Below are 25,652 nucleotides of genomic sequence, written 5' to 3'. Positions count from 1 at the left end.
GACAACTGGGAGCTGCTTCATAAATTCCCACAGGAGAGAGGTCTCGATGGTTTCTCCTCACCAGCCAAACCTGAGTGCTGTGCTCTGCAGGAACCCCCTCTGCTCGGGTGACCACCGGGAACCCCTGCTCTCCAGGTCCTGCTGTTCAACCATAACCATATCTTTAAACCGTTGTCTTGGCTGACTTGGCCTCAATTTCCCCCAGGAGTCTGGATGTTCTTTGTGAGGCAGCTTAAACCTGGATCTACCCGGGCTCAGCCAGCAGGTCCCTGACAGCTCTGCCTGAGCACTCAGACATGTCCAGCATTGAACCATAGAATCAGAGAGCAGCGTAGGGGAAAGGGACCTGGGGGTCCTGGGGACAGCAGGGTGACCATGAGCCAGCACTAGGCCCTTGTGGCCAGGAAGCCAATGGGACCTGGGGTGGGTTAGAAGGGGGTGGTCAGTAGGTCAGAGAGGTTCTCCTGCCCCTCTGCTCTGCCCTGGGGAGACCACACCTGGAATCTTGTGTCCAGTTGTGGCCCCTCAGTTCCAGCAGGACAGGGAACTGCTGCAGAGAGTCCAGCGCAGCCACCAAGATGCTGAGGGAGTGGAGCATCTCCCGTGTGAGGAAAGGCTGAGGGAGCTGGGGCTCTGGAGCTGGACAAGAGGACACTGAGGGGGGACTCATTCCTGGGGATCAATATGGAAAGGGGGAGTGTCAGGAGGATGGAGCCAGGCTCTTCTGGGTGACAACCAGTGACAGGACAAGGGGCAATGGGTACAAACTGGAACACAAGAGGTTCCACTTAAATATGAGAAGAAACTTCTTCATGGTGAGGGTGGCAGAGCCTGGCCCAGGCTGCCCAGGGGGGTTGTGGAGTCTCCTTCTGTGCAGACATTCCAACCCGCCTGGACACCTTCCTGTGTCACCTCATCTGGGTGTTCCTGCTCCATGGGGGGATTGCACTGGATGAGCTTTCCAGGGCCCTTCAACCCCTGACATTCTGCGATTCTGTGATTTGGGTTGGAAAAGCCCCTCAAGATCATCGTCCAACCATTCCCCACCCCCGGCACTGCCCCATGTCCTGAGAACCTCATGTCCGTCTGTCCATCCCTCCAGGGATGGTGACTCCAGCACTGCCCTGGGCAGCCTGTTCCAATGCCCCACAGCCCTTTGGGGAAGAAATTGTTCCCAACATCCAACCTCAACCTCCCCTGATCCAACTTGAGAAGAACAGGCTGGACTCAGGGGAGACGACACCACTGAGCGGATTCTCAGTCACTGGAGATGCGCTGACCTTCCTGAGTCATGAAACTTGGCACATCTCAGTTGATGGAAACGTCTAGAAGTAAACCCAGCCATGTTCCAGCAAAGGGCAGCCACAGCCACCATCTCCAATTGATTTGGTCATGGAAGATCAGTAATTCACAGGGCAAATCGTGACTGTTCATCTCTAATGTGATTTCTACCTTAATATATGGCATGAAGGCTGGAAACCCACCAAAGGTGCAGATGGACGTCAGAGCGCTGCTGAACACAAAGAACTGAAGGAAATATGAAAGGTCAAACACCGTAAATCTGTCCCAAGCACTGAAATTCATTGCAAAGGCCAGGAACTTATTATCTCTAGAGCTGTCCAGGAGAAAACAAGACATCTCTGGAGGATGGAGTGAAGCTGGATCAGCTCCTCCTGTGCAGAGGAGCAGCAGAGCAGCATGTGAGGAGAGGTGCCCGTGACCCACCGCCCACCAAACTCTGCTTGGAAGGGGAAACCTTTGGGTGTGAAAAGCATCTCCAAGCAAACAGAAGGAGGAGAGCCTGACTCAGCCCTCGTATGAGCCCGGGCGGCGCAGAAACGACTCTTGCTTAGTGACCATCTTCAGCAACGGATCCTCGTCCTCCACCTTCCTTTCTGCAAAAGCCAAAGGGCTGGGTGGTGATTTGGCTGCAAAGAGGCTCCACCACTCGGCCTCTTCCTCTTGGAGAGCAGAAGTGTCTCCTGTTGGCTCTAGAAGCTGGAAAAGGCCTGTTATGAGCATAGAAAGAGGATCTGGAAGTGGTGGCAATGCCAAGAATGGAGAAGAGGGGCAAGACAGCAAAGGTTTGAGCTTCTACTTGTTCCTGCTCTGTTTGGGCGGCACCAACACCATCACGTCGTGTGGGATGGGATGAGGAGCACCTGGAAGGGACCTCTGATCCCAGGGGAAGGGAAGAAGGGTTTGCTGTCCCACCCAGGAGGCCGGTGGGGAACAGGATGAGCCCAGGATGGACAGACCAGAGCAACCCCCCCATTCCAGGGCAGCCAACCCACCCAACGCTCCCACACACCGGAGCGGCGGCAGCACCTTGCAAGGCTGAGGGCACGGCTGGATCTGCAGCAAAGCTGAGCAGAAACAGCACAAGACGTTGTTTATTGCAGTCACGGTCACTTAACTGGCTTAAATGAGTATTTAGGAGCCATTACCGTGAATCATGAGGGTGTCTGATCCCAACACGCAGCGCGGGAGCCGCTGCGGGCAGGCTCCGAATTAGCTGGCAAAGATAAACGAAGAGAGATTAGAGTCTGGAGATGACCAAGGGAAATATTTTTCCGTTTCAGGTGACGCACACGAGGTGTCTGAGGAGCTGGTGGCTGCTGGGCCCACCCAGCAACGCGTGGCCAAGAGCTCCCCGTTTCCAGCACCCGCAGGGCTGTGAATCGGCTTCGCAACGGAGCAGCCGAAATACTGGAAATCAGGCAACGCCAGCAGATTTGAGCGTCCATGGGGGCCAAGGACCAAGTCACCACACTGAAAACACACTCATGCTGTTTTCTTTTAGGATAATATATATATTTATGTTTTAATTATATCATTATTAACACTGGCACTGCCCCCTGTCCTGAGAACCTCATGTCCGTCTGTCCAGCCCTCCAGGGATGGTGACTCCAGCACTGCCCTGGGCAGCCTGTTCCAATGCCCCACAGCCCTTTGGGGAAGAAATTGTTCCCAGATCCAACCTCAACCTCCCCTGGCGCAACTTGAGGCCGTTTCCTCTGCTCCTGGCGCTTGTTCCTGGGGAGCAGAGCCCGACCCCCCTAGCTCCAAGCTCCTTTCAGGCAGTTCAGAGATCAGAAGGTCTCCGCTCAGCTCCTGTTCTCCAGCTGAACCCCCAGGTCCCTCAGCCGCTCCCATCACACTTGTGCTCCAAATGCAAGAGCCTGTTTGTACCTGATGACTAATTGGGCAGCACTTCGTCACCCAGGCTAATTGCTGTCACCCCCCCAGCGCTGCCTCACGTCCTGCAGCACGTGGCCTCCCCAAGCTTGTTAAACGCTGCAACGCGACGCTGTTAATTGGCTTAGCCCAAAAACACCCTCCACTTTGGCAGGGTCCAGGGCCTAATTACAGCAAATTAGCCTTCATTCATTTATTAATGAAATGCAAATTCAGATGAGCAGACAGTCCCCTGGGGTTCAGCTCTGCTCCTCTGAGCTGATGGTACCATGGGCTTCAAGAAGCCTCTGCATCCCAAGGACACAATTGACCCCCAAAATTCAATGTTCTCTCTGCTACATCATCATTATTATTACTATTACTATTATTATTATTATTTTCATCATCATCATCTTTAATCCCCATTGGAACAGGCTGGACAGGCTGAGCCCCAAGCGCAGCCCATGGGTGCAGATCTCCCCATCCCAGCCGCTCTCCCTGTACCAATCTGACCCAATATCTTCTCTTTGCAGAGATTTCCAAGCCCCCCCACGCTCTGTGCACACACCGGTGCCTTTATAGCGGAGCCAGCAAGCCCAGGCCTGCGCGGTGCTGCCGTAACTCAGCGCCGCAAAATATTTACAGCCCCCTGTAAATCCGCTCACTCGTGAGAAGTATTTAAAACTCATTTCAAATCCCCCTCCTGCTGCGTGCGGGCTGAGCGCTGCCTCTCCATCCAAACTGGCTGCGCCTCCCAGGAGATCGCTGCTTGTAATTACTTAAAAATTCATCAAATTTCAAGATAATTAGCCCAAGAGCTAAAAAAAAGTGAAGCGACATAGAAACCAACCTTCCCACGTGTTGTAGATGACACTTACGACCCGCAAGAGGTTTCCATCCCATCCCCATTTTGCTGAATAATGAAGAGCTGGACTTAGCGCTGAGTCACCCCAAATCCTGAGTCACCCCAAATCCTGAGCCGACCAACAAACCCCAACTATGGTGAAGCCCCGGCGGATGCAGCAGCCACCGGTACAGAGTGACATAGGTTGACCCTCATGGTTTAAACCTCGTTTTGGTAATTACCTTCGTGCCACCGCGTCTCTGGAGAAAAGCTGCTAATGGGGACAGACCTGGCAGGGCCTGTTGTGATAGGACAAGGGGTGATGGTTTTAAAGTAAAAAAGGGGAGATTCAGGATGGATATAATGAAATTGTTGGCCCTAAGGGTGGTGAGAGCCTGGCCCAGGTTGGCCAGAGAGGTGGTGGATGAACCATCCCTGGAGACATCCCAGGCCAGGCTGGACGGGGCTCTGAGCACCCTGAGCTGGTGAAGATGTCCCTGCTCATGGCAGGGGGGGAACTGGGGAGCTGGGAAGGTCCCATCAACCCAAACCATTCTATGATTCTATAATTTAGATCATTTTTGCCCAAAACATCAGTTAAAAATAAGTTAAAAGCACACTAAATAAAAGAAGTTTTGCACATGCTTCATAGAAGCATCTTAACAGGCTGCACGTACGTACCCAGGCTGGTGTGACTCCTGTCTGATTGGCGACTGCTCCCGAGGACACGGCAGGACAGGATCAGGCTTTATTTTCAGCCAATTTCTGTGCCATCTTGGCAATGAGACTTTCCCCATCCCTGAGGAGGTTCAAGAAGCATCTCAAAGACATTGTGTCAACACTGTATTTGCCCTCGGTGGTCCAGATGTTCAAATAAACAAGTCTCTGCACAGACCGCGCGCAGATGCTGCATGAGACCTGTCCCAGAAAGAGCCGCACCAAATGAGGCATCAAACATCCACCCACCACTTCCGAGGGGTTCCTTATTCCACAGCCGATTCCTGCAGTGCGGAATTTATCCTGCTCAGATCTTCGGTTTGTGTACCAGTGCTTAAGATATGTGAGTAAACATTCTGAAATCGCTTCAGCCAAAATGCAGCAGCAAGAAAACTGTGTGATGAGGAGGGAGCAGGAACACCCGGCGTGGCAGCAGCTCCAGGCATCTTCCAAGAGAAAAGGGCGGATTCTGCTATTGAATTTGCTGCACTCATCGCAAGAAACTGCTAAAGGTGGATGTCTCACCCAAGGGCTGTGAGATAATCCTGTTTCCATTCAAAGGAACCGATCCAGACACTCAGAAGAGAAGGAAGAACTGGCAATTATTCTCTTTAATCATAATGTCAAGGAAGTGCTGTCCTGCAACAGCCTGGTTTGCGCACAGGCAGAACATCAGTGCTTTGATTTCCTATTCCACGATCGATTTCTTCCCCCCCTCAAACCTGACTTTCCATGAAGAGGAGGCAGACGGATCGACCCACATCACAGCCCCAACCTGAACCTCCAGCAAAGCCCAAACCCCAGAGTCCGTGTGTCCCAGCAGCTCTTCCCCAAGTGCCACCCCCCGAATCACAAGTCATCTGGTAAAGAAACCACGCGTGTTCTGCAGTACGTGTGTGAACTGCACCCTCTTTTCTCATGTCACATAATACCTGAGCTACAAGAGGTGACGTTCTGCCTGTTATTGCATTTTATTTACATATTTGCTGCTATTCTGTCCATCTCTAACCCTCTGCCTGCTTCCTCAGAGCCCATCGCCTTCCCACCATCAGATTAACCCAACAGAGAAACGCAGTTGTGCGCTTTTGACACAATGAACAGAACACTAGAAATGATAATATTCCCCCTGGGAAGCTGTGCATATACAAATATTATCACTGGCAGCAAACTCCACCCCTGCAAGTGGCCGGGAGATTATTCCAACACCCCCAACCCAACGAGTCATGTGCAAAGTCCCGATTGTATTTGGTTCGGTAAAGTGCAAGACACGGCAGCACCGGAAGGCTTCCTGGTGAAGTTGTGAACACGAGATGTACGTTAGCTGAGACAACGTGCCTTCAAAGCACCTTTAAGATATTTTAAGAGATGCTGTGAGGCCACCAAAGGATGACAGCGGATGGGAACTAGACCTGGCACATCTCCCTCTCCGATACCCACCTCTGTGAAACACACGGGACCCCAACCGGCCTCCTTCGGCCACAATTAACAAAGGAGCCAACAGCAGCTGCTAGTGTCTGAGAGCATTCACGTTGAGATCCACCGTACGCCCTTACAGTGCGGTACTACACAGCAAAGCGTAAGGCAGCCACGTCGTCCAGTTCGTTACGGGGGTTGGTGTTAACGAGGGCGCACCGAGGGCCCGGTGTTGTGCAGAGGAATGGATCTGGCAGCAGTCGGTGCCAGGCCAGAGGAACGGGAAAGCCCTGGGTTGCGCTCAGAGAACCTGCTCGGTGCTCGAGGAGGAAACGTCCAGCAGCCTCCAGGCAGCGTAGGGGTTGAGCTCGTCCTGGTCCCTGCAGAGCGCCCACACGTACAGCATCCGCAGAACCTTGTCCTGGAAGGAAAAGCCTCTCGTTAAAATATGCAGTCACCGACCTCCTAAGCTCAGAGCTTCCTGTATCGTGATTTTGCCCTCTGGTTCTAAGCCCAAAGCTCCCAACTAAGGATAACTCCAGCAACATAAACTAGATTGTGGTTAGAACCTTATCGCGCTCAGGAACAAATATTGAAGAGAAGCTGCCGAATTCATGTTCACTGTGATTCAGTTACAAAAGACCTACCCATCATTAACCAATTAACACGATCAATGCTTTCTGACCACCTGCAAAACGAGTTTTGGATCCTTCTGCGTGACAAGAGACAGAAGATGAAGTGACACATTGTTTAGAAGCAGAGTGCTTAGTTTATATTTAACTAATAATAGGTGTATTGTAAGCAAGAAACTAAACAATTATAACTAACATAATCAATTATTTCTTAGTATAGATGTATTGTATGTCAACATTGTAATGCATATGTAATAATCATGTGAATATAAGCAACACAAGAGTATCAACCAGTCGCTGGAGCACTGATGGAGGATGATCCCCAGTGCTCCCCAGCGCTGATAAAACAAAGAACACTGCTTAACAGGATCATTGACTCCGCTGTTTATTCCTTCGTTTCACTTTTGATTTCAGAAAAATAGAATGAGGGTTTCCAGGTTATCTCTGGCTGACATACATTAACTGGCACCGCTGTCAAGTTTGATAATATTTGACCTTATTTTAAAATATAAATTTCTGGTTTCAAATGGGTTCAGCCGCCAGGTTGTGCTGCTCTCTGTAACCTTCAATCAGGTTTAGGTGTAACCTGCCTGTCCCCCCCCAGCTCACACTGCAGTCTGACCACAAATTATCATTATCAGGTCTGAGGAGAGACAGAGAGTGAAAAAAACACAAATTTATCAATGGAAATCAGATGATACGAAGTCCAGTCACAGTGCTAGCCACAGATTGGTATTAATTCTGCAGGGCAGAATTAATTGATATCAATCCTTCGCTGGGCAAACAGGGTGTTCAGACTGAAAACAGGGTGTCAGACTAAAAAACACAATAAGCTTTTCCATCCTTGGTGCGCGCATCCTGGGGTGGGTTAGAAGGGGGTGGTCAGTAGGTCAGAGAGGTTCTCCTGCCCCTCTGCTCTGCCCTGGGGAGACCACACCTGGAATCTTGTGTCCAGTTGTGGCCCCTCAGTTCCAGCAGGACAGGGAACTGCTGGAGAGAGTCCAGCGCAGCCACCAAGATGCTGAAGGGAGTGGAGCATCTCCCGTGTGAGGAAAGGCTGAGGGAGCTGGGGCTCTGGAGCTGGACAAGAGGAGATTGAGGGGGGACTCGTTCCTGGGGATCAATATGGAAAGGGGGAGTGTCAGGAGGATGGAGCCAGGCTCTTCTGGGTGACAACCAGTGACAGGACAAGGGGCAATGGGTGCAAACTGGAACACAAGAGGTTCCACTTAAATCTGAGAAGAAACTTGTTGGGGGTGAGGGTGGCAGAGCCTGGCCCAGGCTGCCCAGGGGGGTTGTGGAGTCTCCTTCTGTGCAGACATTCCAACCCGCCTGGACACCTTCCTGTGTCACCTCATCTGGGTGTTCCTGCTCCATGGGGGGATTGCACTGGATGAGCTTTCCAGGGCCCTTCCAACCCCTGACATTCTGGGATTCTGGGATGCTGTAATGAGAACGCCGACAGTTTAGTTCCAAGTGAATAAGGACGAAAGCCGCATCTCAGCACCTCCTGGGCCATCACTTATGGAAACAACCCCCCAAGAGTCACCACGGCGCCGTGTGACACAGGGGACACTGCCCAGAGCCTGCGCTGCCGGGGGTCACACACCCAAATCAAAGCTTATTTCCATTTTATCATTTAACCATTAACCGCTGAGAATATCTCCCTCAGATAACAAGTATCGCCGGGGGATCAGACTGTGCGCTGGCTCAGCTCCCAGATGTGCACTTAACCGCTACAGTTTTGATTGAATCTGTGAATCTTTATAAGTTATAATTTAGGTACACAAATGTGAGGGGGGAGACTTTCTGTCCCAGACCAGTCATTACAAACCTAACGCTTTAGAAATATCAAATAAAGCCTTTTTTTTTTTCCTTGCTCAGTGTTTCAGAAGATTCACTTGCTTCAGCTCTGCTGAGCAGCAGTAAAAGTGACTGAAACCTTGAGTCATGCGGACGTTTGGGATGTGTCAGAAGGGCAGAGGGGACGAAAGAACAAAACCCAAACTTCTGCCTGCTCGAGACAGGCCGTACATTGTTGTACTATCCACAGCGACACAAAAAGCACCTTTCCTGAGTATAAAACACTAAGTATAAGTTCAAGATGAAATGGGTAACAACTGGTTGAACATCAGAACCTTAATTTGTACCATTTTTGTGATTTTCAAAGTCCATCTCACGGGATTGCGTAGGAAATGCAATTTAGTCATGCACTTCTGCATCAAAGCTCTGCTACACCCGGACAAGTTCACGTTCTTCAACACGGGATTTCCGAATGGTGGGTAAGCTGGGAGTTGCTGGGGATCTTGCAGCAGGGAAACGAGACATGATGAAACACCAAAATTCCACGTTTCTAAAGCTGAGAGATTTCTGGGCTTCTGATCTGGTGCTTTTATTAATAGGGTACATCTCAATCCTCAACATACAGTGCGTGCTGCTGCATATATTCACAGCAGGAGAGCAAACGCTTGGACTCCCAAAGGCTGATTTCTACCCTGGCCATGTACGCAAGGCGAAAATTTGTCCTTTAATCCCCCGATCTCCTGTCACAAACATCATCCTGCCTCCCGGTCCTCCAGGACCTCATTTTAAAAAGCTCCCCTTGACTCCTCAGCACTGCTTGATGGAGGCCTGTATCCAGTGCAGAGCCTCAGGGGTCAGTGCTGGGACCAGTACTATTCAATATATTCATCAATGATTTGGACGAGGGAATAGAGTGACTGTCACAAGTTTGCTGATGACACCGAGCTGGGAGGAGTGGCTGACACTGGAAGCTGTGCTGCCATCAGAGACCTGGACAGGCTGGAGAGCTGGGCAGGGAAAAATGGAATGAAATAGAACAAGGGCAAGTGTAGAGTCTTGAATCTGGGCAGGAACAAACCCAGGTTCAGTGTAAGTTGGGGAATGACCTATTAGAGAGCAGTGTAGGGGAAAGGGACCTGGGGGTCCTGGGGACAGCAGGGTGAGCATGAGCCAGCACTGGGCCCTTGTGGCCAGGAAGCCAATGGGACCTGGGGTGGGTTAGAAGGGGGTGGTCAGTAGGTCAGAGAGGTTCTCCTGCCCCTCTGCTCTGCCCTGGGGAGACCACACCTGGAATCTTGTGTCCAGTTGTGGCCCCTCAGTTCCAGCAGGACAGGGAACTGCTGGAGAGAGTCCAGCGCAGCCACCAAGATGCTGAAGGGAGTGGAGCATCTCCCGGGTGAGGAAAGGCTGAGGGAGCTGGGGCTCTGGAGCTGGACAAGAGGAGACTGAGGGGGGACTCATTCCTGGGGATCAAGATGGAAAGGGGGAGTGTCAGGAGGATGGAGCCAGGCTCTTCTGGGTGACAGCCAGTGACAGGACAAGGGGCAATGGGTGCAAACTGGAACACAAGAGGTTCCATTTAAATATGAGAAGAAACTTCTTCCCAGTGAGGGTGGCAGAGCCTGGCCCAGGCTGCCCAGGGGGGTTGTGGAGTCTCCTTCTGTGCAGACATTCCAACCCGCCTGGACACCTTCCTGTGTCACCTCATCTGGGTGTTCCTGCTCCATGGGGGGATTGCACTGGATGAGCTTTCCAGGTCCCTTCAACCCCTGACATTCTGGGATTCTGTGATTGTCTAAGGTCTCATTTGCCCAGATGGATTTTGCAGTGCCCCATGGGGAACCCCAGTGTTAGTGTCCCCTCCACGTCTCAGCAGGGCCGAGTTTGCATCACAGCGGCAGGAATTTCAACCCTTGCAACGAGGTAAAACACACCAGCACTTCCAAGCATGTGATTTCTGTTTAGCGAACTTACAATTGGAGGCTCCTCCTTTTCCCAAGAAGGTCATTTGTTCGGCGCTCTGCAGGAGCAGCTCAGCAGTTAACACCGAATCACAGTCACCAGCCTGCGTCTGACATTTGATTAAAACCGAAGTTTTGTTTCCCGTGGAGAATTTTAATGCATCTCCTTAATTTATTGCTGCTCCAGAGAAATCAGGCAGCAAACAGACTTTGATATCCTGTTCAATAATTATCACATCAATATCCATCTTCTAGGAATGTGGTAATTTAATGCAAGAAATTACTATATCAGCTGTTCCTCCCCTGCAGTCAAAGTGACAGGTTGTAAATCAGTCCAGATGGGCCCCATCATTAAAATTAGTCCCTTTTTTTTTTTCTTTTTGGAAACTTACAGCCTGGACTGAAGAGAATGGTTGCAAAAAGCCAATATTTATCAAATGCATGTATTCATTTTAACAGAAGTCTGCTAGAAACTGCCAGCTCCAAGCATCTCACAATATCCCCCATTATATGTCGTTAAGCTACTTAAATATTGCAAGGCAGAGCTGTCTGAACAGCGAGCCGCTGGAGAACGGTGTTCAGAGAACACACGGGCTCCTCGAGTCTGCTGTGTCATTAACTCCAGTAACGAGCGTGTTTTGTGGTTCATCTGACAGGCTCGGTCCAGCATTGCTCACAGCACAACCGGCTGGACTCACAGCGTTAAAAGAGAAACCACAACGCAGAATCCACAGAGATCTACTCCACAAACCACCCTGGACCATGGAATTTAACACGGCTGGATAAGGGAGAGTGTCGATAAGGAAAGGTTTGTGGTGTTGTAGGATATTTTGTATTAGTGTAGGGAGACAGCAGCTAAAAACTTCTGCTCCCAGTTGTTCACAGTGATTTTCCTGCAAATTACATCGATAACTCCAGCTCCTACCCTGTTTACCAACCACCTTTGTGCTCTGTTCTTACAGCACCCTTTATGAAAAGAAAAGGGAGAAAGAAAAGAACTGGGAAACCATGTGCAGACCATGAGCATCACTCACCGGATCACCTTCCACCACCTCCCCGCTCTGGTTCTTAATGACCATCACGACCTGAGCTTGAAAAGTGATGATTAAAACTGGTCCCTGCTCCATCATCTTCCCCATCGCCAGCTGCAACGGGAGAAAATTCCATCAGAAAACAGACGATTTCTGCGGATTAATGTAAAAGCATCAAGTATTTAACACAACTGCTATGGCCTGACAGGGCCAACAATTGCACCTTCTCACAGAATCACACAGAATCCCAGAATGTCAGGGACCTGGAAAGCTCATCCAGTGCAATCCTGCCTTCTCCTCAAGGAGTTATTTTAATCTAGTTAACTCTGGTTATTTTCAACAGGTTGTACCTGCTCTGTTAACACAGATGCTGCAGGCATTACTGCGAAGTGTTTTCCCAAAAACTTTCCCTGTATTAAGAGCTTTCCCAAAATTGTTCTGAAAGTTTTCAGTTCTTCCAAGCCCAAAAAACTGGGAAATATGAACAAGCTCTGTTCCATGAAACCAAAAGTAGAAGAAACCCTGCCCTTAAAAAACAACATTTTCTGAAGAAAGCACCTCAACCAAAGCTTTTTCCTCTTGCTTTTAAATGAACCTTCAACATGAAATTGTACTGAACTATCTAAAAATAACTAACACAAAGACTTCAAGGTGAGAACCTCTTGTTTGACAGGATTTTTTTTCTCTGTTCTAAGGTTGCACTGTTAAATATTTAAAGAGCTTATTAACTGAAACACAAAGAGATTCATCCCCCATAGTAAAAAATATAGAAAAGGCCACTCACGTCGATGTTGTCGATGTCGAGGATCCTGGAGTGGAACTGCAGCCCCATGGCCTTGGCTTGCTGGATGGGATGGGCGAGCTGGCTGTAAGTCTAAAGGAAGCAACAAACTTGTGTTTAGACGTTTGAATTTGTTCTGTCACAAAGAAAAAGGTGTTTTCTGCTTAGAGGGAACCACCAAAAAGAAAAGCATGTGCTGAACATGTATGTCTTGTGAGGTATTAAACACTCTGGGCTTCATGGAATCAAATTCTCACTAAAAATCCCATTGCCCCTGGCCGGGAGATCCACGATTCACAACAGAATACGTACACCAAGTGCATCTGATAGCCAAGACTGCGATTTGACAGCAGATGAGGAGAAACAGTCTGGGAACCAAGCTATGTTCCTACTATTCAGCCAGCCCCTGGAGGCGGCCCAGCATTTCCTGGCTCCTTTTAGCCACGCGCTTCATTATTTGTGGTATTTATGCATCAAGAGCGGTTGCTGGGGATGAGGAATTTCCATTTGCTTCCAGCATCGTCACCGGATTCTTGGCAGGTATCGAACAAACAGGAGGGAGCCCCTACCTGCCTCCCAATGTGGATGTTCTGACCCTCAACGCAGGCGTTTAAATGCAAATATCCAACAGAAGTCACTGGCAAAGTCAGCGAAGCTGGAGTTACAGAGCAGGGATTCCGAGGACGCAGCTCGAGGAACCACATCTTTTTACATTTTTAATAAGTTTTTGCCTTAGTGGTTTTATTCTGACACTTTAGTGACCAGTAGCACAAACTTAACATGTGTGGAATGATTCTGCTCAAGAGCCTTTTATCTCCTGGATTCTAATGCGACTCCCATCTCCTCCCTTGGCTTATTTTACAGATGATTCTTGATTTATGAGCTTAATTTGCAGCTACAACAAGCTTAGAAGGGTTCGCTTTTTGCCTTATAAACTGCAAGAAATCTGCTACTACCCTCTAGAGATCTGAGAGGAGTTCTCTGGTGTCATTTCAAAGGTTGCTTGAAGCAATAAAGAACTTTACTGTTATATTGCTTTAAATATCTTACTCTTACATACTGGAACATTGTTATAAAGATGCTAATTGCAATTAACAATAAACACCAAACTGAATTTCAAAAGGCCTCTTCCGGTGTGAGCATTTCCAGCCCTCTGGTGGTGATCAGTAAGAATATTCACTTAAAGCAGTTAAATTCTTTACAAGCAGAACAAGGATGGGTGTGTGTTGCCTACAACACAATTATTTTGGAGCAAAGCGAAGAGCAGAACAAATTTCCACCTATGTCGTCAGGAAATGATCGGCTTTCATAAAGTTAAGTGGCCAATACAATCACCGAATCACAATCAATTCACAGTCGCTGGTTCAAGAAGCGGATCCAATTCTGAAAATCTATCCCAGTACAAAAAGAAACCCAGTTTTTGTACAACAAAAGAGCTGGACGGCAAATAAAGCACAAAGCACCAACTTACAAGAGAGAAACAACCTTTTCAGGCATGTTTAGTAGCTGTACTTACCGCTTCATAGCACCAGTCTTTGAGGATATCAAGCTCTCCAGACATCAGAGCCTAAAAATCAAATAAAACATGGACGTTTTAAAACACCTCGTATATCAGAGAGCTGAAATTATCAGCAGCATGCTTGAAATCCTACGTCTGAGTCAGATGAACATAAACCTCTCAATAATTAACATCTTAAACCTTCCTGGCCAAAAAAACCCAGCAGAATGCACAGTGGGCAGAAATGCTGGATCTAAGAGAAGCAGGAGAACAAACCAGAATTATATCCATAGTTTTCAAGACTCTGAAGGGTTCAGGGCACAGAATGAACGGAAGAATCACGTGGCAACTCCTGAAAAGGTTTCTCTTTAAACCGCTGTGTGATAAACACCTGGAATTCATGACAAGACAGATGCCTGGAGTTCAAAATCAAGTCAGCTAAATGTGATAGGGTGTTTTTCAATATAATGTCTATAAATCTTGACATGTGATGGAATCCATAAGCCAGCTGCCTACAGTTTGAAAACGCCTCTCCTGTGCAAAATTCGTTCCCTGAGAGTCAAGAGCCCCTTTTTTGCAGCTTGATTTGTGACACGGCACCATTAGAAAAGCAGGTTCTGTCTCTCTGGAGAGAGTCCAGCGCAGCCACCAAGATGCTGAAGGGAGTGGAGCATCTCCCGTGTGAGGAAAGGCTGAGGGAGCTGGGGCTCTGGAGCTGGACAAGAGGACACTGAGGGGGGACTCATTCCTGGGGATCAAGACGGAAAGGGGGAGTGTCAGGAGGATGGAGCCAGGCTCTTCTGGGTGACAACCAGTGACAGGACAAGGGGTAATGGGGACAAACTGGAACACAGGAGGTTCCACTTGAATATGAGAAGAAACTTGTTGGGGGTGAGGGTGGCAGAGCCTGGCCCAGGCTGCCCAAGGGGGTTGTGGAGTCTCCTTCTGTGCAGACATTCCAACCCGCCTGGACACCTTCCTGTGTCACCTCATCTGGGTGTTCCTGCTCCATGGGGGGATTGCACTGGATGAGCTTTCCAGGGCCCTTCCAACCCCTGACATTCTGGGATTCTGGGATTATTTCGCTGCCGACACCACCGTTCCAGCCACGTATCTGATACACAGTCGCTCACTGCAAAGACAGCAGTGACAAAAACAACTGTTCATCAGTTCGGATGCTTGGAAGCATCAAATTATTTTTTATTTGTCCTATAATGCTACCTCACGCCTAGGAGTATCATAAATATTTCTACATGTGTATTAGCATGCATAAATTTGCGATACAAATATGCACTGTGTTGTAGGATGAGAAAATAACACTCTGCTCTCTATTAGCATCTGTTTCTCTCTTCAAGCCTCCGTTTTTCCAGTCTCAGATGAATCTCTCAAAACAATTTCTGCCGTACGTCTTGAAATCCTCTACTTTGAGTCTGTCTTTTCTGACATAGTTACAGCGAGAAGAACTATATCCATTTATACTTAAGTTCCATCTTTCATCGGTGCTATCCTCTGAGTGGTTTTACACTTTAAAACATTAAGTTCCACATAGTTCTTTGACGAGTGCCTGAAATATTGTCACTGAATCATCTGTCATGACCTGCTCTTCTTCCCAAGCAGTCTCAGATCATTTAGAATCCAGCAGTGCATACACACTAAATTATTTCCCTTATCAATATTCGATATCAGCATTTGCCCGGTACTGTTCATTCGCCTCCTTCAGGTTGATCTCCCCGATGCCCAGATCATTTCTCATGGGAGAAGATGGTTTGTTGTTTTCCAGGTCAGAAAGAAAGAAAATGTGCTAGTCTACTAAATGATGAAACACGGTTTTAAATTAAACAGTTACGTGGGATCTGACTTCCTCTTCCCAAGGTTATCTCATGTTCTGTGCAAAGCTGGATGATTGAAAAGTAAATACTGCTCCACCTTTTAATTGTAGCATCAGAAAACTTTATCGTAAAGGAAAACAATAAACCAAATGCATCATACTCTACCACTAGCTTACCTCCAAGACATTGGGGATTATATCACGCTCACATTGCTTTAAAAAACGATCTTTATCAAAGGATGGATCCACTTTGAGTATCTCTGTTAAAACCTCGGACATTTCTGTCTTCGAGAACAATCCACCTAATAAAACAACTCAGTGAGACGGGTGGTACAGCAACTGTTGCCAGAAAACAAGATAAAGCCCTTTGGTTTTATACCGGAGGGAAGGACGACCTGGGAACAACTGCAGACTTTAAGTTAGGCTTGAGATTTATCCCACACAAGCGCTTGTCATCGCACTGCACTTTGGATCCAGCAGCAGGTTGCAACGCTGCGTGATACTGGATAATGATCCGTGCAAATTGCCATAAAGCTCCAGAATCTGTCCCAAAGGTTGGGAACACACGGAGGGCAGCAGCGCCGACACGCACTAGAACAGAGCTACAGGCTAAAGACGCATTTCCACAACAGCGAGGAAACATTACCTATTAAGTCAGTGACTTTGTCCGTGACAGCTCGGGAAGCTCGAATGAACGCGTTGTCGCTTTCATCGTACTTCATTTTCATTTCAAAGAACCCTGAAAGGAGAGGAGACATGAGCAGCAGGGTTCTTACGTGACGCTCCCGACTGAGGAAACAACACGCGACAGGTCGCAGATCAAACCTGCTCGTTCTTTTCTACATCTCTTTGTTGATTAACAAGTATCCATTTCAAAACTTACTTTCCTCATTTTCCTGCCAAGTCCTTAACTATCAGTAACTGTCATAAGGATGATGGTTTCTCTGACTTCAGCTGCCAGAATCTCCGGACCTCCTATGCAGATTTTTGGACAGAAATTACACTACACTTGCTCACACCCCGTGATTCGATCTGCTACAAGGGGGAGCGCGATGTGAAACCAACACCAGAAAGTTTAACTAGGGGGGAGGAAATCAATAACAGACCTACAGCCTTGCCAATTTTTAATAAAACAGGACGACATCAGTGAAAATGCAGTTTGAAGCAGCTCTATGTACTCCTCAACCTTGCTAAGACAGCACGCCAAGCATGTCCCCAAACTACAGAAGTCACTGATGGGGAAGAGAAACTCCTGCAAAGCAAAATCTCAAAGGTAGAAATAAGAATAGAGGTGAAGCAAAAACATAAAGCAATTTAAGCAAGCAGACGTTGTTGCAACAAACCAAGGGCTCAAGCAACTCATTATCTGTCTCTGGACGTGATCAGATGGACCAGAACTGCAGAAGGTGGTTGCAGGATAATGGGCCCTGCAGGGAAGATTCTTCCCGACACGTCAATTAACGTTTGGAATCCTGCCCTGAAGCTTTTGCTCCTTCCAAAAAAGAAACTACATGGTGTTGTTGGTGCAGGTGGTACCATAAAGGGAGAGCCCGATGCAGCCACATCTGCAACGGTGCCTGAAATGTGAAAGCAGAGCCTTGGAAATAGGCATAAAATGTGGAGAATGTGGAGAGCTGGTGCAGATGGTGCAGGAGCAGGGGAGGCAGCAGGTGGGGAGTTTTTGCTGTGAGCATCTCTCCTTGGAAAGGCTAACAAATGGCATGGAAAAACCTGCTCTTGGAGAACTCCCAAGGAGCTCTGCTTTATAAGAAGTTGGGAAGAAACACAACCCAAAGCTAATTATATGTTGCCCTTTTATAGTCTGTTTTTCCCTCACCTTAACCCTGCAGTCAAGGGCAGTGATTCTTTTGATTTGTTGAAGGATTCTGGTCTCAGGCTTCTCGATGCCTTTCAGAAACATTAAGTGTCTAAATAACTATCAAAGGAACCGCTCACCACGGTACAGATATTCAGCATTATTTAGGTTTTGCAAAAGAAACAGAGAGGAGACAAAGTCCCACACATCCCTGAGTTCTAAGCAGATGAAAACAGAAACCAGCTCGCTAAAAACAACATTTTTCTTTGTTCTAAGCTCAAGGTCAGGGAGAAGAGATCTGCATGTGTGCACACGTGCCCTGTGCCAGAGCAGAGCTGAACAGAAGAAAAACAAATAGAAGAAAAGAACAAGAGTTCATTTCTCTTTAAGCAATGGCAAAAGCAGGTTTTGGTGCCTACAGGGAGCAGAGAATGATCAAAAGCAACGCCTGACCGGGGAAAGGGTCCAAACACAGATGGAGGAGCTTGGAAAAGCTGCGGTGTTGTCACCTCCGCCCACGTCCCATTCACACCACCTCCCAGCAACAGCGACAGCACCAAAAAGCCGGCTGGGATTTGCATTATGTTGAGACTAGTTGCACAGATGGCATCAGATCCAACACAGCGAGAATCAGAAGAGGGAAAATAACGTGCGACTCCTTTGTCTTTGGAACACTTACGATTGAAGACCACGTTGTTGTCCTTGAAATCTTTCCACTGCTGATACCATTTGGAGTCTTTATGCAGCACCACTCCCATGGCCTCTCTAGAAAGCGCAGAAGACGTATAATAGAATTATAAGTGCTGGGTTTCACTATGAGAAACTTCAGTATCATCAGCTTATGCTGGACATTTGCTCTCAGATCAACCTGCTCTACAAGGTCACACCCTCACTGCAGTACTTGGGTTTTAACCATCCCTGACCAATAGATAGTTAAGATTTAAAGGTTTAATAAATCATATACAGAATGATCCATCCTAAATTACATTCAATACGTACTCGTTAGCTTCAAATATTCGCTCCTCTTTAATCCTCTCGCCTGAGAATTCTGTTCTTTTCCGGAGTCGCTCCGGACGTTTGTAAGGACCAGTCTGCCCTAAAACACTTTCATCTATTTCCTTCTTAACCGTTTCTACTCCCTGAAAGGAAAATATCACTTTTAGTTTGATTCACCGTTCCCCCTCATTTCCAAGGAACTGAAAACCAGAAAGAAACCACAAGTTGTTCTCCTCTCCCTCCCTCAGCAAATGTGTCTTTGCTGTGTGTTGACAAACACACCAATACCAAGACCTTAGTTAATTAATCAACCCCCAAAAAATGAACCAATATAGCAAGAACTATGCGCACAGTTAAACCTGATGGCTGATAATGGGTAATGTAACCTCCACAGAGTTTAAATTGGAATAAATGGAGTCAGTGAAGGCAAGAATATCAGCCCCGACAAGACAGAATGACAAGCTCCAGGTAAAAGGAAGAATGATTCATATAAGGGAAAAGAAAAACTTCAAGACATCAGTAATTAACTGCAAAGCCACCTAAAAGGTCAATAAAATCCAGGTTCTAAGCCCAAGCTTAAATAGAAGCATTGCTTTCCCCAAAACAAGAGTGAGCCTCGCTTTTTATGGACTTATCCACACCTTCTAAAGGAGAAAATAGCTTGGAAGCAAATAGGGGTTTAGCAGAAGACATGTGCTACCCTGCTCCACAAACACAGCACCCAAGTTTTCCAGGAACACAATTTAGCTGCTCGAGACTTAACACTTTTCTGGGGTTGTCGAGTGAACGCCAGACCTGCTAAACACATCTGAACATATCAGCTTGTTCCAACGGCTCGCAAGGTCTCGCTGTAAGATTTTTGCATTGAATTTCATACTCGGCATAAAGTCGACAGTAATTTCTGTGTTAAAGAGCTGCGCCCGCAGCGCTGGGTCCTACCTAGGCACGGGATGTACAGACCTGAGAAAGAGCTTTGAAGGCTGCAGTCCTGCCTAATTTCTCCCCTCCTTTTGTCACTGTCTCCGCAGACTGCTTCGCCGTTTTCGCCGCTTCTTCCACACCTTCCTTTATCTTTCGGCCAATATCGCTCTTACTTACTTCATCCAAACTCTGCCACAAAGGACAACAGGAAATAAAAGGTTATTTCAAGTGAAACGGGTGAAAATTTATTTTGAGTAACTCCTTTTTATAAATGCTATAGATCTCCTAACGCACACACAAGAGTAACCAAAGCTAAGGTGAATGCACAGCGGAGATTTACCGGTAAACTGCGGCATCACCCAACGCCTTTGTGCAGAACAGAGGACTCACAGGACCACACGCATTTTTAAGAGCTTCTACCCATAGATTTCTAAAAGTATTTCTTTAGAGAAGGAGCAATGATGCAGAGTTAAAATATTCCAGCCCTTCCCTTTGAAACCATACGGTGCTTCTTAAGCGAAGCTATTAAGAGGTTGAGATACTTCTCTGCTACGCAAATCTTGAAACGCTTTTCTCAATCCACCGTCTTTATTGACACCACTTGGGTTGTGTTAACAGAGCCAGGATCTTTACACAAAGGGTGAAAAGGACTCTGCTGGTCAAATGGAGCATCTCCAGTCTCCAAATCTGAGCGGAATCGCAGGGCACACAGAATCCCAGAATGTCAGGATTTGGAAGGAACCTGGAAAGCTCATCCAGTGCAATCCCCCCATGGAGCAGGAACACCCAGATGAGGTGACACAGGAAGGTGTCCAGGCGCGTTGGAATGTCTGCAGAGAAGGAGACTCCACAACCCCCCTGGGCAGCCTGGGCCAGGCTCTGCCACCCTCACCCCCAACAAGTTTCTTCTCAGATTTAAGTGGAACCTCCTGTGTTCCAGTTTGCACCCATTGCCCCTTGTCCTGTCACTGGCTGTCACCCAGAAGAGCCTGGCTCCATCCTCCTGACACTCCCCCTTTCCATATTGATCCCCAGGAATGAGTTCCCACTCAGTCTCCTCTTGTCCAGCTCCAGAGCCCCAGCTCCCTCAGCCTTTCCTCACACGGGAGATGCTCCACTCCCTGCAGCATCTTGGTGGCTGCGCTGGACTCTCTCCAGCAGTTCCCTGTCCTGCTGGAACTGAGGGGCCACAACTGGACACAACATTCCAGGTGTGGTCTCCCCAGGGCAGAGCAGAGGGGCAGGAGAACCTCTCTGACCTACTGACCACCCCCTTCTAACCCACCCCAGGTCCCATTGGCTTCCTGGCCACAAGGGCCCAGTGCTGGCTCATGGTCACCCTGCTGTCCCCAGGACCCCCAGGTCCCTTTCCCCTATACTGCTCTCTAACAGGTTGTTCCCCAACACACTGAGTAAGATATTTGTTATACATTATCGCTGCATCTTTGTTAATAACTCTGGCCTTAAAGAATCAAAATTGCGATCACCTATGCAATAGCGACCACCGTTCACCAAGGAAAAAGGGGCGATAATTCAAACGCAGACAAAACACAAAACTGCCTTAGGGGAAGGTTCCTCCACGGCTGGGATTTACCTCTTTCACTGTACCGGTTATTTCTTCGAGTTTCTTTTTAATCACTTCTGAGGTCTTCACTGTTTCAGATTCAATGGTTTTCTGTGGGAAAAAAAAACAACACCAAACATGCTGTGTGTAACTGTGAGGACAGAAAATACTCCAGAACGGTTTAGCACGTAGCACAGCTCATTAGCGCGGTAATTGAGGGCAAAAAGCTCCTCTCAGGGAGGTTACTGCAGTAACCAGCCTCAGCATCTTGGTTTTGCAAGTAATAGAGTTTATAGTTCTTAAAAGAAAGAAATAAAAGTATTTAAATACTGCCCGCGTTAAATTTAATGGCTCATTATTTTATCTGTTCATTAATTGGGAAATCAGTGAAGGGTCTGCAGTAAAGATTTTTCACTAAAAATAAAACTACCACCGCTCCAAGGCATTTCCCAGTCAATATTTGCAGCCAAGCAGAACTTGTCATCAAAACAGACACGCAGAAAGATTCAAATGTACATTCAGAACAGTAACAGCCTGGTGGCTGCTGAGGTACCGGAGCTGCGGGGGACGTGACCCACGGTCCCGGCGCTGCTCTGCCCCTCAGTGTCCCCGCTTGCCCGGTGTCCCCAACAAGGGACAGCCCGGAGCGCTGCGGGACCTCCCGGCGCCTTCCCAAAGCAGCTCCCCCTTGGCCTCCTGGGAGCTTTTCATTTCAACGTTAAGTTCTTCCCCTCAATCGAGCAGGTGAACCCATGCGAGAACTGAACGCAAAGGTTCTGGCTTTACAAGTCACTTTGGAGCCTGACGTGCTCCGCAGGTGGTTGATCCTCTGTGCCCAAAGCTGAACATGGCATTAAGCATCTCTGTGTGTTTTGGGCAAGAGCTGCAATCAGTTAAATCCAGCAGACAGCCTGGCCCGAGTTCTGACGCTGTTCTGGGAGTTAATAGAGGTGTTTAAATTATGCATTTAACATCTAGGTTGTTCTTGCTTGCTTCAAAGCCTGGCCTAAGCGCTGACTGGGCAGCAAGGTTTAAAGATAGGCTGTGGGTAGCGTCTCCTTTCTTGATATCGGCTTGATACTTTAATCTAGTGGAGTTTAGTGGTAGCTACAGAGGCAATAGCAGCTCGGTGGCTGAAAAAAAACCATCATAGGGATTCACGAGGAATACTCACGTATTTCCTCCTTGCTTCTCGAAGCGCGTCGGATTCTTCCAGCTTTCTGGCTTCATCGCGGAATTTTTTAATACTTTCCTTCATCTCCTTGTTTTTTGCTAGTTCCTGTTTGATATTCTCCACAAAACCCGATATAAACCCCTTTCTTCCTCCAGAAGAGTAGCATCTAGACTAAAGAAAATCATTACATGTTGTAGAATCCAAAGAGACATTAATTTAAAACGAGCAGCAAAGCTGGTAAATTTACTTAAGCCAAGCACTGGGTCACTTCTAATGAAATTAAATGTCGTAAAAAACGAACAGCTCACTTGAAAACGAAGTAGCTTCCTCTCAGAACAGCCCGATGGCCAAAATATATCTAATGCCCCATGAAATACATCCATACAGACATTAAAAAGATGCTTCTCCAGGGGAAGTTTAACTGCACAGGTTAGTTCAGGCTTAAATGATTTGGTAGGTGAAGTTGCCAGAGCATCACTCCTGAACTCTGTCACTCAGACTCAGCTACTATGAAAATCCTTGAATTCATCAGATATACCTTAAGTGGAAGTTTTTGACCTAGAACTGGTGCTTCTCAGAAACACATCGACATCCAGTAGATCAGCGATCTAACAGGAAATCACTTTTGGTTTGAAATAGAAAAAATGCAGTGGTTCACCAACCTGCTGGAGCTCTGAAACGGGTCTGCTCACTCTGTACGTGCCCCCATGGAGCGCAGGGACGGGGTATCTGCTGGATATGAGCCATACGCCGCTGAGGAGACATTTCTGCAACGAAAACGCAAGCTCAGGTTAGTGCAAAACACGGCAGCGATATTACAGAGCCAAGGAGGAAAGAACGCGGCAAATAGACAATATTCACTGGTTTTCATGGGAATGCACAAGTGCTGCCAAGAAATGCTGGAGGCTGAGAAGAAAGACTGAGAATCTTTAATTCTGTGGCCAAACTAACAATGTGTCTACCTCTTTATCAAGCTCCTCGGTGTTTAACGGGTTTTGTAAAGAGCTGGACTGGGGCCTGGGGCTTCAGTGATGGCACCGCCAAACACCACAAGTTAAATCCAGCCTTCTGAGAAGAAGGAATGGCTTAACTGTCCCACGTTGCATTAATTCACTGGTTTCTACACTTCTATTAACTCACATCATTGAAATTTGGCTCCCTCCTATTTATTGCCTCTGTAGCTACCACTAAATTCCACTAGATTAAAATATCAAGTTGATATCAAGAAAGGAAACGCTACCCACAGCCTATCTTTAAACCTTGCTGCCCAATCAGTGCTTAGGCCAGGCTTTGAAGCAAGCAAGAACAACCTAGATGTTAAACGCATAACTTAAACACCTCTATTAACTCCCAGAACAGTGTCAGAACTCGGGCCAGGCCGTCTGCTGGATTTAACTGATTGCAGCTCTTGCCCAAAACACACAGAGATGCTTAATGCCACGTTCAGCTTTGGGCACAGAGGATCAACCACCTGCGGAGCACGTCAGGCTCCAAAGTGACTTGTAAAGCCAGAACCTTTGCGTTCAGTTCTCGCATGGGTTCACCTGCTCGATTGAGGGGAAGAACTTAACGTTGAAATGAAAAGCTCCCAGGAGGCCAAGGGGGAGCTGCTTTGGGAAGGCGCCGGGAGGTCCCGCAGCGCTCCGGGCTGTGCCTTGTTGGGGACACCGGGCAAGCGGGGACACTGAGGGGCAGAGCAGCCCCGGGACCGTGGGTCACGTCCCCCGCAGCTCCGGTACCTCAGCAGCCACCGAGCTGTTACTGTTCTGAATGTACATTTGAATCTTTCTGCGTGTCTGTTTTGATGACAAGTTCTGCTTGGCTGCAAATATTGACTGGGAAATGCCTTGGAGCGGTGGTAGTTTTATTTTTAGTGAAAAATCTTTACTGCAGACCCTTCACTGATTTCCCTATTAATGAACAGATAAAATAATGAGCCATTAAATTTAACGTGGGCAGTATTTAGATACTTTTTTTTTGCGCTTTCTTTGGAGAACTATAAACCGCATTACTTGCAAAAACGAGATGCTGAGGCTGGTTACTGCAGTAATCTCCCTGAGAGGAGATTTTGCCCTCAATTACCGCGCTAATGGGCTGTGCTACGTGCTACACTGTTCTGGAGTATTTTCTGTCCTCACAGTTACACGCAGCATGTTTGGTGTTTTTTCTTTTTTCCCACAGAAAACCATTGAATCTGAAACGGTGAGAAGGGAGCGAAGCAGCACCAGGCCCGGCCCCGCCGAGGCGCTCAGCCCCCTCGCTGCACTCCCAGCTGCCTCCCGCCGCCCCACCGCAGCCCCACCGCGCCCCGGTGGAGCCGCCACAGCCCCGGTGGAGCCGTCACTGCCCCGGTGGAGCCGTCACAGCGCCGTTAAACCGCCGCAGCCCCGGTGGAGCCGTCACTCACCCGGCAGCCGCCGCCCGCCGCCGCCATCTTGCCCGCCCGGCGTGTCACCTTCGTGCGGCGCCGCGCAGTGACGTCACTCATGCGCGCCGCCCGCGGCCACGTGGCGGGAGAAGGAGCGGGGGCCGCATGTGGAACCGGGAGCGGAGGCGGCACCGGGAGGTCAAACCCCCCAGAGCATCGAGGTGCCGGACCCGGGGGGTAAAACACCCCCCAGCATCGCCGTGCCGGCCCCGGCAAAGAGCCACCGTGCCGGCGAGGGCCCGACCTCCCACAAGGAAACGCCAACAACGTTTGAACGACATTTTTATTGTGAAGCAAAATGCAATAAGATCTTTTTTTTTCTCTTCCAAAATACAAAAATCCCAAGGATCTGCTCCTCGTGCTCCCCCCAGCGGCCGCAGCCCGTGTTTCCTCTGTACGTTTTCTGCAGTAACAAGGCTGGTTTGAGGTTCAGTTTCGCTAATTATTTGCAAAAGGTAATATAAAAAATTATTAACTACAACCGAGTTCTCATCCCACAACTGTTTCCAGGGTTGTTACTGAGGGGTAAGAGGGAAGGGGCAGGAACCTCTTACAGGCGATTTTCTTGACCGAAAAAACAAGAGGCGATAGTAAAAATGGATGGTCTGAAATATGCAGAAGGTGTTTCTAACTTGATGCTGACAGGGAAGAGTAGGAGTCCAAGTTGTGATATTTATTTCCTACTTTACAGAATCCCAGAATGGACTGGGTTGGGAAAGACCTCAGAGCTCATCCAGTCCAAGCCTTGGTCCAACTCCAGTCCATTGACTAGATCATGGCACTAAGTGCCATGGCCAATCTCAGTTTCAAAACCTCCAGGGCCGCTGAGTCCAGCACCTCCCTGGGCAGCCATTCCAATCCTGACTACTCTCTCTGCACAGAATTGCTTTCTAATCTCCAGCCTCAATTTCCCCTGGCAGAGTTGAAGCCCATGGCCCCTTGTCCTATTGCTGATGCCTGGGAGAAGAGCCCAATCCCCACCTGGCTAGAACTGCCCTTCAGGTAGTTCTAGAGAGTGCTGAGCTCAGCTCTAAGCCTCCTCTTCTCCAGACTAAACAAGCCCAGCTC

The 25,652-nt window shown here is 48.2% G+C and overlaps 1 protein-coding gene across 1 annotated transcript; it reads right to left on the bottom strand.

Moving 5' to 3' along the window:
• Positions 1 to 4,783: 4,783 nt before the first annotated feature.
• Positions 4,784 to 24,630, bottom strand: TIMM44 (translocase of inner mitochondrial membrane 44). The gene is made up of 13 exons (XM_082072154.1): positions 24,564 to 24,630; positions 22,819 to 22,923; positions 22,157 to 22,327; positions 21,013 to 21,093; positions 19,458 to 19,607; positions 18,501 to 18,640; positions 18,181 to 18,266; positions 16,332 to 16,424; positions 15,863 to 15,987; positions 13,876 to 13,926; positions 12,363 to 12,452; positions 11,582 to 11,692; positions 4,784 to 6,572 (listed from the first exon to the last, which is right to left on the bottom strand). Exons 1-13 carry the CDS (start codon positions 24,588 to 24,590, stop codon positions 6,453 to 6,455), a joined length of 1,350 nt encoding a protein of 449 aa, XP_081928280.1. The 5' UTR covers positions 24,591 to 24,630; the 3' UTR covers positions 4,784 to 6,452.
• Positions 24,631 to 25,652: the final 1,022 nt, after the last annotated feature.

This window comes from Streptopelia decaocto (assembly GCF_964273445.1).
Source record: "Streptopelia decaocto genome assembly, chromosome: 24".
NCBI lineage: Eukaryota > Metazoa > Chordata > Aves > Columbiformes > Columbidae > Streptopelia > Streptopelia decaocto.
Note: the sequence above shows the minus strand (reverse complement) of the source record. Positions and strands in the feature narration are given on the sequence as shown.